The following is an 18216-nucleotide window of genomic DNA, read 5'->3' as shown; positions in this document are numbered from 1 at the left end:
GGTCGAACAAGAAATCGAAACCCAGCACGTTAGGGCACGTTTTCTCGATTTTCCAAACGCGAAATATTGCCTTATTTAGAAAAATTTTCCTTTTGGTGTTTAGTGTCGATGCTTGACAAAACAATAACGAATACAACAAGGTGAGCAAAGTAAAGTGAGTAACAACAATACAATAGGCAAAATGAAATGACGAGGCGATTACAAAGCATACAAATAAATAAATAGGACTAACATTTTAGAAAAAGCACATGTGTACATAAATAAACAAACAACAACTAACAATAATGACAATAAATACAATTATGTAAAAATGTATATGCATATAATTTTAAGCCATAAGATAAGAAATGCATATAAATTAAGAATATGAAAACATAGATAAGTATGTACACATATATGAAATCGGTAAATACTATAAAAAATGTAAATGTGTATTTATATATTTACAAATCGTGATAATATAAAATATATGTATGTGAATTATAAAATATGTGAAATATACAAAAAGCATTTTAAGAGTGTAAAATATATAAGTATGTATATGATGTAAAATATGCATAAATATATGTAAGTGTATAAAAATTATGAAATGTAAAAAAAAATATATTTAAGTATGTATAAGTACGTATATATACATATTATAAATGTATAGATATATAACAAAGCATAAACTAATAATAATAATAATAATAATAATAATAATAATAACATTGGAATATAAAAGAAACGTACATAAAATTAATAAAATATTAAAATAAAGTGAAATGAAAAACGTTAAATACAAAAGTATATGTGTATACACATACGTAATAAAAATATACACTAGTACATAGTTATAATAATAGTAATACTAATAATACTAATAATATAAAAATAACAAGGATATTTGATAAAAATACAAAAATAAACGAAAAAAGGATTAAAATCGAATTAAAAACGAAGTTGTAGGGCCAATTTAAAATGAAAACAAAGAAAAGGGACTTGATTGTAACGCGCGTGCAACTTGGAGGGTCAAAAGCGCAATAAACCCAAGTATTAAAACGCTGCGCAGCATGGGGGACCAGAATGAATTCGGGGCGAAACCATGGAGCCAGATTAAAAATAAAGAAAAGCTTGATTGTAAACTCCCGAAAAAGCGGAAGGGCTAAAAGTGCAATTAGCCCTTCCAAAGAAAAACACGCGGATCCTCCCTGGTGCGGGTCGGGTCGACCCGACCAGCGTTCAAAACGACGTCGTTTTATTTGTTTAAACTGGGGGTCCAAAACGGTGCGTTTTGACCCCCTATAAAAGTCAAAAAAATTTCAAAAAAATCATTTGTAAAGCTGAGGGAGAAAAAAAAGAAAAGGGAGAGAGGAGAGAGGAGCCCGGAGCGATTTCCGGCAAAAGGGGGGTCACCGGACGGCCACCGGAGGCTCGCCGGCGCCGGCGCCGGCCACCGCACGCGGTGGCCGGAAAGGTAAAATTTTTATTTTTTTGTTATTCTTTTTTTTTATAAATTTATGCTATGTATAGATATATATAATAGATGAATTTTCGAATAAAAATAAAAGAAACCTTAGATCTCTGCCTTTTCTGTTTCGGATCTTTTTCTCGTTTCAATCTGCTTTTTTGTATTCTAAGTAGTATTACAACTGAAAAATGAAAGGAAAAAAAATCATCCCCCTATTCCCATGACCGATTTCGGCTTTTAAAGCCAATACATTTGTTTTGTTTATTGTTTTCCCCATCATTTGCATGCTCTCCTTGCTGTGGTGTCTGTTCTTGTTGCAGGTGGTGGCACGGTGGAGTGTCAGACGCGTGGGCGTCGTGGTGGCCAAGGCCGAGGCGTGCGAGCGTGAGGGGGACAGACGAGGCTGAGCGGCGCGCCCTAGGCATGCTGCGCCTAGGGTTTTCTGCTGCAAACATTTGTTTTTTATTTGGGCTATTGGGCTAGGTAGTGGGTTGGTTTGTTATTTTGTAATTGGACTGTTGTTTATTGTTTTAATATTCGGGCCTGGGCATAAAATTGGGCCTTACAGAAAATATAGAAAAACTACGTTAAAAGAAATAGAGAAGGGAGGAAAGCAGAGGGAGAAGCAGAAGAAAATGGAAAAAAAAGGAAGTTAAAAGAATATAAAAGAAAAAAATTAAATTGCTCAGTGACTAAAATGTTACAACACGATAACGTAAGTGACTAAAACGTAATATTTCAAACATAAGTGACTAAAATGTAACTTGAGACAAATAAAAGTAATTATTTTAGTAATTTACCCTACATATATATATATTTAAATTTGAAACACCCTAATCTAATCATTTAACCATATTTCAACATTGAAACATCATTAAAAAATATGTTAATTTTTGTACTTGCATGATATCAGATTCTATAATCATAAACAATTTTAAAATGTTAATAATTTGTATTAATGAGTTTTAATATAAAAATATTGAAATTTATAATATAAATTTAGTGTCTAATCTTACATGATAAGTTTTTTTTGTTGATAACATGTATAATAAATGAAAATAAATTATATTTTATTAACTTATTAAAACTTAAATTTTTAATTTTTTAAAATTCCAAATTTATATTTAACACATTTTTCTCTCCTATAAAAAATTATCTCATATTTAAATATACAGAAATACAACCTAAAACAACATTTATAAGAAAAATTTTAATTTTACTATAATTATGGAAATTTTTGGTTATAAAATTTAGAAGAAAATGATATAATATGTTGAAAGTTATACTTCAAATTTTAATTTCTTAACATAATATATTTTCAAATTCATACTAAACAAAAAAAGTCTTGTGTAAAACACAGAACCAAACTACATGTAATCTAAGGACAGGCAAAATAGAACTTACAATTAGGTATGTTATGATACAATCAAGGCTTTAAGCCTTAATTAATGTCCAACATTTCTTAGATTACATAAGGTTTGAAAGAAGGGAGAAAAGCAATTCGAGTGGATTCATCCTTCCATTCTACATTTTTCCACCATCCCTCCTCTCCTTCAATGACCAGCCTCTGTCCTTTTGTACTTTTGCAGTTTAGTGGGAGCTTCTTCAACATTCCGCATTTTACAATTCTGATTTTCTTCAGCAGTGGGAAAGGCAGAGCATGATGATATATAGTCCTTAGTTTGGCCAGATTATGTAGATACAAAATCTCGAGCTTAGAAAACAAGTTTGAATTTCCTTTTAGCTCAGCGACTTCACCAAGTTTTTCTTCACTGATGATTTCTTCTAAACCATTGCATTCAGCTATCCTTAGTACTTCCAAATGTGGAGCAAAGGCTACCCAACTCACATCCCTCAAATGATTGCATTCGTCTAGGATTACAGATCGAAGGCTATGGAAGCGTCCTGCACCTAAAATTATGTTACGTTCGATCTTCACTTTCTCTAGATCCGTACACCTCCAGAGTGTTAAAGTACATAGATGCTGTAGATTTGCTAAAGCCATAATAGTCAATGATCTTGAATCTCTGAAATCTACAAGGCTTACAGCTTCAATTGCACAGCTAAAGGACTTGTTGAACCTCGAAGCTTTTTCCAACTCCGAAGCGTTTCTAAAACTAATGGTCAACACATTCAAATATTTTAAATGCTCCATTTCCTCCAAAACCAATAAACATCCATAGCCACATCTCTCCATTTTCAGTACTTGCAACTTGGAGAAACTGGATATCAATTGTCGTGGGATCATTTCTAGATCGCGTGTCCACTCCAGATTCAAATATTTCAGCTTTGCTAGGGTCTTCAATTGGACTGGCAACTTTTTTATTCCTGTCCGTGACAAATTGAGATGTTCTAGTGAAACCAACTCTGCAATTCCTACTGGCAGTTCTTCCAAATTCATATTTCTAGACAAGTCCAGAACCCTTAGCATCGGCATGAAATTAAAGAAATCATCCATGATTACCTTCAAACGATTCCTCCTAAGAAACAAAGTTTGGAGATTGGGACATTCCAATATCTCAGTTAGATTTTCAATTTGATTATCCATCAGCGACATTCTTGTTACCTCTTCCCACTTTTTAGCTTTCGGTTGTTCCTTTAACTGAACACCTGATTTTACAAAAAACTTCTCCTTCTCAGATTCACCAGCAATCCACAAACTCATGTCACGAATCACGTCGTGCATCTTTACATGGTGATTACATTCTTTCTCCAATAAGCATGCGTCAATAAGAGAACCTATAATGAAATGTCCTTGGTTTCTGGCACTGCTCAAATTGGTATGCTCGTCCAAAAGTCCTTCCCCGATCCAGCAATCTACTAGTTCGTCTTTTGGGATGCGATAATCTTCTGGATATAAAGAACAATACGAGAAACAAGATTTGACTCTTTCACTCGTTAAACAGTCATAACTGAATTTTAACTTGGGATACATCTCTTTCCCTACCCCTGGCAACACAGAGGCTGCTGATTGCCTTAAAACTTCAACAGCATATTCCCATTCTCGAGAGGTCTTCTTGGATGCCATGGCTCGCCCAATTGTAATGAGAGCGAGAGGTAGTCCTGCACACTCTTCAACCACCGCTTCAGCTAACTTGTGAATATCTGGATGCATTTGAAGGGTTTCTGACCCAACCTTTTCCTCGAACAGTTTGAAAGCTTCTCCTGATGGTAAACATGCCACTCTGATATTATTATCCATGTTCGGTTGCATTTGACAGCACACGTCAAGACGACGAGTTGTGAAAATGACTTTAGACTCATTGTCCAGTGTTGGAATAGGTATCCCAGCTCTTGTGAGATCAAACCATTCCCATATATCATCCAACAACAATGCAAACCTCCTACCATATAATATGCTGCGTATGTCTCCAGCTTTCTCATCAAGGCTCTTAGATTTCCAACGTTCATTGGAAAGGCCTATTCTTTTGGCAATCTCATCCTGGACTTTCTCAATTGGCCGATCTTGCGATGCAACTGCCCAAATGACAAGGTAACCATGGGTACTATCATGGAATCTGTTATTGATTTGGTTTAGGAGGGTTGTCTTGCCAACCCCTCCTAAGCCATATATGCCACTAATTCCCACTAGTTCGTTTTGAATATAGCTCCAAACCTGATTGACATAGGACTCTAAACCCACAGTTGGCTCTGAAGGTCGTTTATTTGCGGAAGGAATTGGTGGCTTGCAGGCCACATCACTGAAATCTCCTTTCTCCTTCATGTCTTTCACCTCTTGGAGTATTCTGGCGATTTGCTTCCCGAACTTGTGGGTAGACGTGGGATGCCTGGAACAACAACCTCCCATACATAGCTTTTCAACATGCTGAGGACTTTTGACAATCAGTTGATCGGCATCGGTTATCACACGATTAGCCCTCTGAAGCCAAAGATCAACTTGGGGTAGCCGCCTAAGTTGCTGCTCATCTTCAGCGACCCTGACCCTGCTCATAAGATACGTCCTTATCGCCTCCAATTCTTCCACTTCATTTTTTAAAGCGTGGAGGTTTTCTTCAAGTTTGCATGGAAAAGAAGCCTTTCCAACAGCAGAATCCCAACAACGGGTAATGATGGTATCGAGTGAAAGTGAGATTGAGAAGATATTACCCATACCAGGTTTTGATTTTAGAAGAGTGAGCTGAACAATTTCTGGAAATAGAAGCAAGGAATAAATCAAAGATGCTTATGGAGTTATATGAAAGATAGAGACTATTTTGGTAAACAAAAACAGAGAGGAAGAAAATTCGCAGGTCAATAAAGACAAACTGTTGGAAGTTCACATGTATTTTGGTACCAAAAAATAATTAAAATATAAATTAATCAAAGATGTTTAAAATTTTACATAAATGTTTACAAAGTTTGATACTTATTGAAATCTTAATATATCATTTTGTACTTAAGTTTGATAAATTTTTTAATGTAATATTTATATTTTTAGAAAAGTTATATATCTTGATACTTAAAAGGTTATAATATTATAAAGTTTGAAGTTTTTATGATTTTATTAATAGAATGAGTATTTTAGTGGTGTTATCCAATAAAGGAATTCACATGTTGGACCAACATCTCTCTTTCTCTTTCAAGGGTTCCACTTTCTTTGGTAGCTTTGGGCAGGGCATTATGGGTGGACAGTATGTCCAAACTGGCATGCTGATATTTATGACAGACAAAAGGATCTTGTCTTTTGTGTGGAAACCGTTCAAACCTGAATTTTATTCTAAAGTCTGAATTCCAATTTGGCATGCTGAGGAGCTATGACAGATGGAAGGAAATTCTTGTCTTTTGTGTGGAAACCACTCCCCTCATTGGCAACTTGCATTATTGAGGAGAACTAAGATCCCATCAAAAAAAGAAAAAGGAATACTAATAACTGCATGTAAAGAGAAGCTTCCTAGCAATTCATCAGCAAATGAAATCCCTGTTCTAGGAATGTAAAGAGAAGTAAAGAACTAAAGCACCAAAAGCCTTGGACCTTTTTGTTATCCAAATGGGAGCTAGAGTTCCAAAAAAAGCTTTTCTCACTTACTGATAGGACTGAATCAGTAGCATTCATGCAAGCACCATTATTGCCACTTAAACAATGATCAGAAAAGGAAACACAAGAGACAGCATTGGAAGACGAAGGCCACTAAATCTAAGACCATATGTTTAATGATACATATTTGACAATAAAATCCTACTTGTTATTTGAATAACTATCGTTATTTGACAACAAAATAGACAGCATTTGTAGTTTACAGAGGTATGAAAAAAAGGAGAAAAGAAATTTGAGTGGATTCATCTTCTCATTCTACATTTTTCCACCACTACTCATCTTCTAAAATGATGAGCGTTTGCCTTTTGCAGTATCGGAGTTTAGTGGGAGCTTCTTCAGCATTGGGCATTCTACAATTGATATTTCTTTCGGCTGTGGAAAAGGCAGAGCATGGCAGTATAATGTCAAGGTTGGAAGAACTTGAGAAAGAAGAACTTCAGCTGAAGATGAGTTGAGTAAAGCTGCTGAAAGTGATGGTGACGAAGATGAGCTGACTAAAGCTGGTTTTCATAGAAAAAAAGATGAAGGTTACAGTTTTCTTGATCATGGTCGAAGATATTGAGAGGTAATGTTGGGACTTGGTGCATTTTACCTGCTACTACAAATGCATGTTGAATGTGTCACTTATGAAATAGGTGTATGAGTCTGAGTGAAGGAAACAACAACAGCAGTCCGAAGGCAAAGAACCAATTGAAGAGATGTCCAATAAATATAAGCATCAGGATTTAACTAACCAGTTTGCTGTAAGTGATTAAATCTTTGCATGCCTTCTTTGTCCTTTAGCCTTTCTTTGATAATCCTTCCACCTTATTGATAAACGAAGCCTGAAGTCTGTATATTAGAAATGCAGTCTACTGGATTGACAGAGGAACCTGTTACCAAAGGTAACTACGATGGTTATGTTTCTGACTTATGGCATGTGGTCTGAAGAAGGGGAAAGAAATTATGTCATCTACTGACAGATGTGAATATCATTTCAAGTTTGATTTATAGATGAGACAATTCCTTTGTTTTATAAATTTCACACGGTCGAATTATACAACAAGACCCAAAGACTTCAAGTCCTTCCATAAATGCATCAGCTCCTTTCGAAAAGGTAAGTTTGAAGCAGAACCATCATAATGAGATAAGGTAATATTTGAGCTCTGCTTCATTTAAGTGGTTTTATATTTTATTTAATTAAAAATTTTGTTTCTAAAATTTTAAAGCTAATATATCATTTAATATTCGATTTTTTTCTCATAATTTTAGTACCCAAAATTACAGTGATAAGTCCCAGGGATTTAAATAGCGGTCCGTTACCGAAATCGCGGCCGTTATATAGCGGTAGCGGCATTGTCCGAAACCGCTACCGCGAAAACCGCTATTATATTTTATAATAAGTTGTGTGAATTTTTTTTAAAATTCACGACCGTAATACCTGCAATGACCACAATAGCATCTGTTATGTCCGCAACCGCAATAAACGCAACGCGACCGAAAATGAGGCCGCGACCGCAATTTAAATCCCTAGTGATAACATTTCTGATACTGATTACCTATAATGTATTAGTGCATCTTTTTCAACAATACACAAAACAAGATTTCACTTTTTCATCAGATTATACCCACTTAGGACAGAGTATTTTCCAAAATTATTAGCAAACCACACGAGAATCTGCAGAAGTGGACACACACTTTTAATTATGACACTTTGATAAAGACGCATAAATTATTTGGTGGAAATATTACAAAATCAAGTTGAAATTAGGCATAGTATGCTTACCTCTATACATAGTCTTTACCTGTTAATGTTATTTTAGTGTTACAAGAGAGGCTAAATTCAAAATGCAAAGGAAGTAGGAGGAGGAGGAGACTAATAACTATACTCATCAAACATTTAACTAATCATCTGTAACTTATTAAATTTAGAGACTTCCATTTGAGTATTAATTGTAATAACTTGTTTATGAGTCTGTAATTTTAAAGAATTTATATACATAATCTCACTTTTAGTAATCAAGTTTGAGTAAAGATGTTCACAGATTAAGCTGGGCTTATATATGATAATGAAACAATGCTTAAGTTGATTTCTTTTAAAGAAAATTATTAAACAAAAACCAATATAAATAATAAAAAAATTTATACATTTCCTATTACTACTTATAGTCTCTTAAATGGGTGAATAAAAAAATAATTCGTATTTATTTGTTCTCAAACTCACATTCTCTTGTTGTTGCCACAATAACAATATTAATTGAGTCAAGACTTAATCAGACAATAAAAAAAAATTAAATTATAAAAATGAGTTAATACATTTAAAGGAAAAAGTCGTGTACATGTAATTTAAGGATAGACAAAATAGAACTTAGAGTGAGGTATACTATGATACAATAATGGCTTTAAGCCTTAATTAATATCCAACATTTAGTAAATTACCGATGTTTGAAAGAGGGGAAAAAGGCAATTTGAGGAGATTCATCCTCCCATTCTACATCTTTCCACCATCCCTCATCTTCTTCAATGATGAGCCTTCGTCCTTTTGCACTATTGGAGTTTAGTGGGAAATTCTTCAGCATTGGGCAATTTAAAATTGTGATTCTCTTCAGCTGCAGAAAAAGTAGAGCATGTCGGTATATTGTCTTCATTTTGGGCAGATTATTTAGATGCAAAAACTCTAGCTTAGAAAACAAGTTTGAATTTCCCTTTAGCTCAGCGACTTCACTAAGTTTTTCCTCACTGATTATTTCTTCTAAACCTTGGCAATCACGTATAAATAGTCGTTCCAAATGTGGAGCAAAAATTATCCAACTCGCATCCCTCAATTGATTGCAGTCGAATAGGTATATAGATCGAAGGCTATGGAAGCATCCTACGCCTTCAATTATGTTACTTTCGATCTTCACATCTTCAATAACCATATAACCCGAAAGTTCTAAGCTATATAAAGGGTGCAAATTTGCTAAAGCCAAAATATTCAATGACCTTGAATCTCTAAACCCTTCAAGGCTTACATGTTCAATGGCACAGCTAATGAACTTGTTGAACCCCAAAGCTTTTTCTAACTCCGAAGTGCTTGTAAAAGTAATGGTCAACACATTCAAATAGTTTAAATGCTCCATTTCCTCTAAAACCAGTGAACATTGATAGCAACACCCCTCCATTTTCAGTACTTGCAACTTAGAGAAACTGGATATCAATTGTGGGATTATTCTCAGCCTCTTTGTCCGCTCCAAATTCAAATATTTCAGGTTTTTTAGGGCCTTCAATTCGATTGGCAGCTTTCTTATGGGTGTAAATGACAGATTGAGATGTTCTAGTGAAACCAACTTTCCGATTCCAACTGGCAATTCTTTCAAATTCATATTGTGGGACAAGTCTAGAACCCTAAGCATCGGCATGAAATTAAAGAAATCATTGTTGGTCACCTTCAAACAATTCCTCCCAAGAAATAAAGTTTGGAGATTGGGGCATGCCAATATGTCAGTTAGATTTTCAATTAGATTATCCATCACCGACATTCTTATTACCTCTTCCCACTTTTTAGCTTTTGGTTGTTCCTTTAACTGAACACCTGATTTGACAAAAAACTTCTCCTCAGATTCACCAGCAATCCACAAAGCCATGTCGCGAATCACATCGTGCATCTTTATACGATGATTACCTTGTTTCTCCAATAAGCATGCGTCAATAAGAGAACCTATAATGAAATGTCCCCGATTTCTGGCACTGCTCAAATTGGTATGCTCGTCCAAAAGTCCTTCCCCGATCCAACAATGGATTAGTTCATCTTTTTCGATGGATTTATCCTCTGGATATAAAGAACAATACAAGAAACATGATTTCACTTTTTCATCAGCTAAACAGTCATAACTGAATTTTAACTTGGGAAACATCTCTTTCCCTACCCATGGGAACTGTTGAAGTCAGCCCTCATGCAGCATGCAAAGGTGGTCATGCAGGGAACGTGCTTCATCAGCAAACCGAAACTGTATTGTTTCATTTGGTTACTCAAATGGACATTTTGTATTTTAGTTTGTTTTGAACTTAGTTGGTAGCTGCATTTTGATGTAATTAGCTAATGAATGACAAGTTTAGGTGGTTGTTTAAGTTTTCAAACAAGTTTGCCAAATTACTAGGCAAATTAGTGGTGTTAGGTGTGTTATTAGGTGGTAACTTGTTTGTTTTGCTGTTGTTATCTCTTATATGTATTGGCATTATGTCTTCTTGACAAGTTAATGAAAAATTCAGCTCATTTTCATTCAAAACTCTCTCTTTTCTTTTCTGTTCTCCATTGCAAAATTTTCTTCTTCCTCAATTATTTCTGCTGCAAGCCTCGAGGCTTGTTGAGCAAGCAAAGCTGAAACTAGCTTGCTGCTGCCCTTCTGCACCAACAGGAACACAGAAGCTGTTGATTGCCTTAAAACTTCAATAGCATATTTCTATTCGTGAGGGGTCCTCTTGGATGCCATGGCCCGCCCAATTGTAATGAGAGCGAGATGTAGTCCTGCACACTCTTCAACCACCACTTCAGCTAACTTGCAAATATCTGGATGCATTTGAAGGGTCTCTGATCCAACCTTCTCTTTGAACTGTTTGAAAGCTTCTCCTGGTGGTATACATTTGTTGGAGCTAAGTGCAACAAATAGCAATGTTCAACAAAAAGCTTGCCGAGCAAGAATCGAGACTTGCGGCAGAAACAAAGAAGAAAAATGAAATAAATTTTAAGCAAAGCTAAAATAGAGAGTATATGGATGAAATCTTGATTGAATTCATTCATATTTTTTTAAAATGGCATAAAGCCTATTTATACAAGCTTCCAACTTGACAACTTAGTTGGAATACAACTAAGTTTCATCATTACATCCACTTAAAATAAATCACCACCTACTACCACTAACAAACTTAGTTGGAATACAACTAAGTTTCATCATTACATCCACTTAAAATAAATCACCACCTACTACCACTAACAAACTTAGTTGGAATACAACTAAGTTACATCATTACATCCACTTAAAATAAATCACCACCTACTACCACTAACAAACTTAGTTGGAATACAACTAAGTTACATCATTACATCCAAATAATAATAATAATAATAATAATAAAACATGTGATTGCTACATGCTAACCATTGCTTCAATACTCCTCCTTGGTTTGCATGGAGCAAACACCTAGCTTCCTTCTTAGACATTCGAACCTTGTGACATTAAGGGCTTTAGTCAAAATGTCTGCAAGTTGATACTCAGAATTACAATGGATCAGCTTCACTTCCTGAGCTTGCTCCATTTCTCGAACAACATGCAACTTGATGCTGAAATGCTTTGTTCTTCCATGGAACACTGGATTTTTAGCAATTGCAACTGAAGATTGGTTGTCACAGAAGATCTCAGTAGCTTCCTTTTGATGCACTTTCAAATCAGCTAAGATTTTCCTTAGCCAAATGGCTTGGTTGACAGCACTTGCAGCTGCCACATATTCTGCTTCAGCAGTAGATTGAGCCACCAGACTTTGCTTCTTTGAGCTCCAGCAAAACATGGCTGAACCAAGGTTGAAAGCATACCCTGAGGTGCTTTTCATGTCATCTATCGAGCCAGCCCAGTCACTATCAGTGTAGCCAACCAGCTTCAGATTTCCTTCCTTGCTGTACCTTAAACCATAGCTCAAAGTGCCTTTGACATATCTAAGCACTCTCTTAGCAGCTTGTAAATGCTTTTTATTGCAACAATGCAAGAACCTTGAGAGCAATCCTACAGCATACATTATGTCTGGTCTAGTGGCAGTTAAATATAACAGACAACCAACTAGACTTCTGTAGGTTGTTTCACAAACCTTCTCAAAATCACCTTGGCTCGATAGTTTTTCTCCAATAGCAACAGGTGTTTTAGTTGCTTTACTATTTTGCATGGAGAACTTGGTCAGAATCTTTGTGGCAAAGTTTCTCTGACTTAGAAATATCCCATTTTGTGCTTGAGTCACCTCCATTTCAAGGAAATAAGACATTTCCCCTAGATCAGACATTTCAAATACTTCTTGCATCTTGGTCTTGAAATCGACCAGCACTGCTCGATCTCCTCCTGTCACCAGCAGGTCATCAACATATAGGGATACAATGAGCTGTGTTTGTGTCCCTTGCTTCTTGACATACACTGTTGGCTCACTCTTGCTTCGATCGAATCCCAAATTAGTCAAGTAGCCATCGATTCTGCTGTACCAGGCCCTTGGAGCCTGTTTTAAGCCATATAGGGCATTCTTCAGTTTGTAGACCATATGCTCTCTACCAGCTATCTCAAACCCTTGTGGTTGTTCAACATAGATCTCTTCATCTAAGAAACCATTCAGAAAGGCTGATTTCACATCGAGTTGATGGATCTTCCACTCGAGCTGTGCTGCTAAGGCAATCAGTAATCTGATGGTGTCTAGCCTGGCCACTGGTGCAAAGGTCTCCAGGTAGTCCAGGCCATACCTCTGACTGAACCCCTTAACAACTAGCCTTGCTTTCAGTTTGTTCAAGGTACCATCAGCATTTTGCTTGGCTTTGTACACCCATTTCACCCCAATTATCTTCCTTTTGACTGGCCTTTCAACTAATTCCCAGGTCTGGTTCTTCTCAATCATGCTAATCTCCTCAGCCATTGCCTGCTTCCACTTTTGCTGAGCTTCAGCCTCTTCAAAATTGCTTGGTTCAGCTATGGCTACATGAGCTCTTTCATAAATCTCAGTCAATGGTCTTGTTCCTCTAACTGGTTCATCATCAATGTCCATTTCAGGAACATTTTGATCTGGCTCAGCTTGATCTGCTGCAAGTCTTTCTGAAACTTCCTCAGGTTCATGTTTTTCCCAGTTCCAACATGACTTTTCATCAAATACCACATCCCTACTGACTGACACTTTCTTTGTTGAAGGATCCAAGATCCTATAGCCCTTCTTAACAGTGCTGTAGCCCACCAAAATACCAGGTCAAGCCCTTTCAGACAATTTGTCCCTTTTGACAGCAGGTACATGAGCATAACAGATGCATCCAAAGACCTTCAGATGAGCCAGTGATGGCTTGAATCCAAACCAGGCTTCGAATGGAGTCTTCTGATCCAAGGCCTTGGTTGGAAGCCTATTTTGAATGTAGTTTGCAGTGTTAACTGCCTCTGCCCATAGTGCTTTAGGCAGATTCTTCTGAATCATCAAGCACCTGGCCATATCCATCAAACTCCTATTCTTCCTTTCACTTACACCATTTTGCTGAGGTGTATATGTGTTGGTAAGTTGATGTTTGATGCCTGCCTTATCACAGAAGGCTTGGAACTGAGCTGAGGTGTACTCAGTCCCATTATCAGACCTTATGGACTTCAGCTTGCAACCTGTTTTAGTCTCAGCAGCAGTCTTGAACTTCCAAAACACTGAGGCCGCCTCTGATTTCTGTTTTAGGAAGTAAAGCCAGCAATATCTTGAAAAATCATCAATGAACAGTATGAAGTACCTGTTTCCACTTAATGACTCAGTCCTCATAGGGCCACAGACATCAGTGTGCACCAGTTGGAGTTTTTCAGAGGCTCTCCAGGCTTGATTCGAGGGAAATGGGAGTCTGGCCTGCTTTCCTAGCTGACACACTTCACACACATCATCATGATCCACTGAGTTGATGAAGTTTTCAGCTAAGTCCTCTCTGACCATTCGAGCCATCGATCTGAAGTTGGCATGTCCCAGTCTTTGATGCCAAAGCTTGGATTCATCTGATGTGACTGTGTAGGCAATGTCTGACTCCCTGGTCCAGTCAACTACAAAGCTCTTATTAGCCATAGGAACTGCCATCAGCTTGGATCCACTTGGATCATTGATTTGGCATTGGTTGTCTTTGAACACAACAGAATAACCTTTCTCCAGCAACTGAGCTATGCTGAGCAGGTTTCTGTCAATTTTAGGCACCAAAAGCACATTTGAAATCACTTTGGCACCTGTGGGGGTGCATATCAGCACATCACCCTTGCCTTCAACTTGAATAAAATGTCCATTTCCTATCTTGACTTTAGTTCTGTAGCTCTGTCTAAAGACTTGAAGATTGCAGCATCAGGTGTCATGTGGTTGGTGCATCCACTGTCTAGAAGCCAACCAGATGAGAACCTTTCTTGAGCAGCTGAGCATAACACAGCAAAGACTTGCTCCTCTTGGTCACTGTCCTCCTTAGCTACTCGAGCCTCAGCTTTCTTCTGTTGAAACTGACTCTGCCTTGATTTGGCCTTGCTCTTACAGACTCTCTCAACATGACCCTTCTTTTTACAATGCTGACATACAACATCTGGATTGAACCAGCATTTTTCTTTTGGATGACCAGCCCTTCTGCAGTGCTTGCAAGTCTGACCCTCTTTTCTTGCAACATCAGTCCTTGGCTTGTCTCTCCAGGCCTTCTTGCCTTTGTAGGCAGTGTTTGTTCTTGCCTGAAAGGCACCTTCTTGATGCTCTTCCAGTCTGCTTGCTCTTCTTTGCTCTTGAGCATATAAAGCATTGATCAACTCTGTCAGGGAGATGGTGTACAGGTCCCTTGAGTCCTCGAGAGATGAGATTTTTGCCTCATACCTCTCGGGCAGAGTTGCAATAACCTTCTCCACTATCCTAGCTTCCTTGAGCTGCTCTCCAAGGAGCCTTATGCTGTTAACCACAGCCATAATCCTGTCAGAGTACTGCTTGATAGTTTCTTCTTCCTTCATCTTCAAATTCTCGAAATCTCTCCTTAAGTTCAGCAACTGTTGCTGCCTTGTCCTCTCTGTCCCTTGAAACTCCTCTTGCAACTTGTCCCAGGCTTGTTTTGGTGATTCACAGGCCATAATCCTTGTGAAAATCACATCTGACACTGAGTTCTGGATGCAAGACATGGCTTTGTGCCTCTTGGTCCTCTCATCAGCATGCTGCCTGATTTGAGCCACTGTTGGATTGCCTCTAAGTGGCTCTGGTTCAACATCTGAGTTGACTACCTCCCACAGATCGAAAGCTTGTAGGTAGGTCTTTATTTTAACCACCCATATGTGGTAGCCTTCTCCATTGAAGACTTGAGGTGCAGCTGGTGAAAAGCTTGATGAAGCCATGAATTTGTATAACAGATCCCTTAAGAAATAAGCTCTGATACCAATTGTTGGAGCTAAGTGCAACAAATAGCAAGGTTCAACAAAAAGCTTGCCGAGTAAGAATCGAGACTTGCGGCAGAAACAAAGAAGAAAAATGAAATAAATTTTAAGCAAAGCTAAAATAGAGAGTATATGGATGAAATCTTGATTGAATTCAATCATATTTTTTTAAAATGGCATAAAGCCTATTTATACAAGCTTACAACTTGACAACTTAGTTGGAATACAACTAAGTTTCATCATTACATCCACTTAAAATAAATCACCACCTACTACCACTAACAAACTTAGTTGGAATACAACTAAGTTTCATCATTACATCCACTTAAAATAAATCACCACCTACTACCACTAACAAACTTAGTTGGAATACAACTAAGTTACATCATTACATCCACTTAAAATAAATCACCACCTACTACCACTAACAAACTTAGTTGGAATACAACTAAGTTACATCATTACATCCAAATAATAATAATAATAATAAAACATGTGATTGCTACATGCTAACCATTGCTTCAATAACATTCCAATCTAAAATTATTATCCATGTTCGGTTGCATTTGACAGCTCACATCACGACGACGAGTTGTGAAAATGACTTTAGAGCCATTTCCTTGTGTTGGAAGGGGCACCCCAGCTCTTGTGAGATCAATCCATTCCCATATATCATCCAACAACAATACAAACTTCTTTTTACGTAAGACGTAGAAGATGTCTTCGGCTTTCTCTTCAATAGATTTCCAACCTTCATTAGAGAGGCCTATTCTTTTGGCAATCTCATCCTGGACTCTCTCAATTGGCCGATCTTGCGATGCAACTGCCCAAATTACATGGTAATCATGGGTAGTATCATGGAATTTGTTATTGATTTGGTTTAAGAGTGTTGTCTTGCCAACCCCTCCTAAGCCATATATGCCAATAATTCCCACTTGTTCCTTTTGAAGACAGCTCCAAACCTGATTGACATAGGACTCTAAACCCACAGTTGGATCAGAAGGTCGTTTATTTGCGGAAGGAATTGGTGGCTTGCAGGCTACATCACTGAAATCTCCATTCTCCTTCAGGCCATTCACCTCTTGGAGTATTGTGGCGATTTGCTTCCCGAACTTGTGGGTGGACCTGGGATGCCTGGAGCAACAACCTCTCATACATAACTTTTCAACATGCAGAGGACTTTGGACAATCAGTTTATCAGCATCAGTTATCACACGATCGGCCCTCTGAAGCCAAAGATCAACTTGGGGTAGCTGCTTAAGTTGCTTCTCATCTTCAGCGACCCTGACCCTGCTCATCAGATCCCTCCTGGTCGCCTTCAAATCTTCTACTTCTGTTTCTAAAGCAGGGAGGTTTTCTTCAAGTTTGCATAGAAAAGCAGAATCCCAACAACGGGTAATGATGGTATCAAGTGAAAGTGAGACTAAGAAGATATTACCCATACCTGTTTTTGATTTTAGAAGAGTGAGCTGAACAATTTCTGGAAATAGAAGCAAGGAATAAATCAAAGATGCTTATAGAGCTATATGAAAGATTGAGAATATTTTGGTAAACAAAAACGGAGAGAAAATTCGCAGGTAAACAAAGACAAACTATTCAAAAAATATGTTACAATTTGTTAATTAAAAAATGTATATAAATTTAAAACTATTCAAAATTAAAATTAAGTTACTATGTTTTTAAAAAATTAAATTAAATTAAATTTATATGTTTTCAATAAAATATTTTTTCCATAACTGTTTTAAATTAAAAAAAACTATATATACAAGTATTTAAAATACTAAAAAGCAATTATATATTGTATTAAATTTAAGTGGTTTTATATTTTATTTAATTAAAAATTTTGCTTCTAAAATTTTAAAGTTAATATTTATTAAAATGCTTAATATATCATTTGATACTTAAGTTTGATAATTTTTTTTAATGTGGTATGATCCAATAAAGGAATTCACAGGTTGAACCAACATCTCTCTCTTTCTAGGGTTCCTCTTTCTTTGGTAGCTTTGGGCAGGGCATTATGGGTGGACAGTATGTCCAATTTGGCATGCTGATATTTATTTATGACAGATGAAAGGAAATTCTTGTCTTTTGTGTGGAAACCATTCCCCTCATTGGCAACTTGCAATCAACCAGTGAATCTGCAATTTTAAAACCTGAATTTTATTCTAAAGTCTGAATTCCAGTTTGGCAAGCTGAGAGTTATGACAGATGAAAGGAAATTCTTGTCTTTTGTGTGGAAACCATTCCCCTCATTGGCAACTTGCAATCAACCAGTGAATCTGCAATTTTAAAACCTGAATTTTATTCTAAAGTCTGAATTCCAGTTTGGCATGCTGAGAGTATGACAGATGAAAGGAAATTCTTGTCTTTTGTGTGGAAACCACTCCCTCATTGGCAACTTGCATTATTAAGGAGAACTAAAATCCCATCAAAAGAAGAAAAAGGAATACTAATAGCAGCATGTGTAAGATGTTTGGTAGTAACATTCAACATTACTCTGCCACCTTCCTAGCAATTCATCAGCAAATGAAATCCCTGTTCTAGGAAAGTAAAGAGAAGTAAAGAACTAAAGCACCTATAGCCTTTGACTTTTTTGTTATCCAAATGGAAGCTAGAGTTCCAAAAAAAGCTTT

At 36.8% G+C, this 18216-nt stretch overlaps 1 protein-coding gene and 1 pseudogene across 2 annotated transcripts; both read right to left on the bottom strand.

The window, feature by feature from the left end:
• Nucleotides 1-2800: 2800 nt before the first annotated feature.
• Nucleotides 2801-7491, bottom strand: LOC107933026 (probable disease resistance protein At5g63020). Of its 2 annotated transcripts, none has more exons than XM_016865164.2 (2): nt 7220-7491; nt 2801-5599 (listed from the first exon to the last, which is right to left on the bottom strand). In XM_016865164.2, exons 1-2 carry the CDS (start codon nt 7248-7250, stop codon nt 2913-2915), a joined length of 2718 nt encoding a protein of 905 aa, XP_016720653.2. In that variant the 5' UTR covers nt 7251-7491; the 3' UTR covers nt 2801-2912. The 2 variants fall into 2 exon arrangements, 1 of the variants encoding a protein (XP_016720653.2); XR_001693542.2 differs by lacking the exon at nt 2801-5599 and adding an exon at nt 6616-7083 and having other exon boundaries at nt 7220-7312.
• Nucleotides 7492-8899: 1408 nt separating this feature from the next.
• Nucleotides 8900-17025, bottom strand: LOC107933065 (disease resistance protein SUMM2-like; annotated as a pseudogene).
• Between the last annotated feature and the right edge of the window lie 1191 nt (nt 17026-18216).

This window comes from Gossypium hirsutum, chromosome D01 (genome assembly GCF_007990345.1).
Source record: "Gossypium hirsutum isolate 1008001.06 chromosome D01, Gossypium_hirsutum_v2.1, whole genome shotgun sequence".
In the NCBI taxonomy this organism is placed as follows: Eukaryota; Viridiplantae; Streptophyta; class Magnoliopsida; order Malvales; family Malvaceae; genus Gossypium; species Gossypium hirsutum.
This window is presented reverse-complemented; position numbering and strand designations above follow the sequence as displayed.

Bases quoted from the DNA above. Each gene is read 5' to 3' on its own strand.
- LOC107933026 (XM_016865164.2), bottom strand. From the start codon at position 7,250: ATGCAAAGATTTAATCACTTACAGCAAACTG. The intron at 5,600-7,219 runs GTTAGTTAAATC...TTCTATTTCCAG, and splicing joins TAATCACTTACAGCAAACTG to AAATTGTTCAGCTCACTCTT.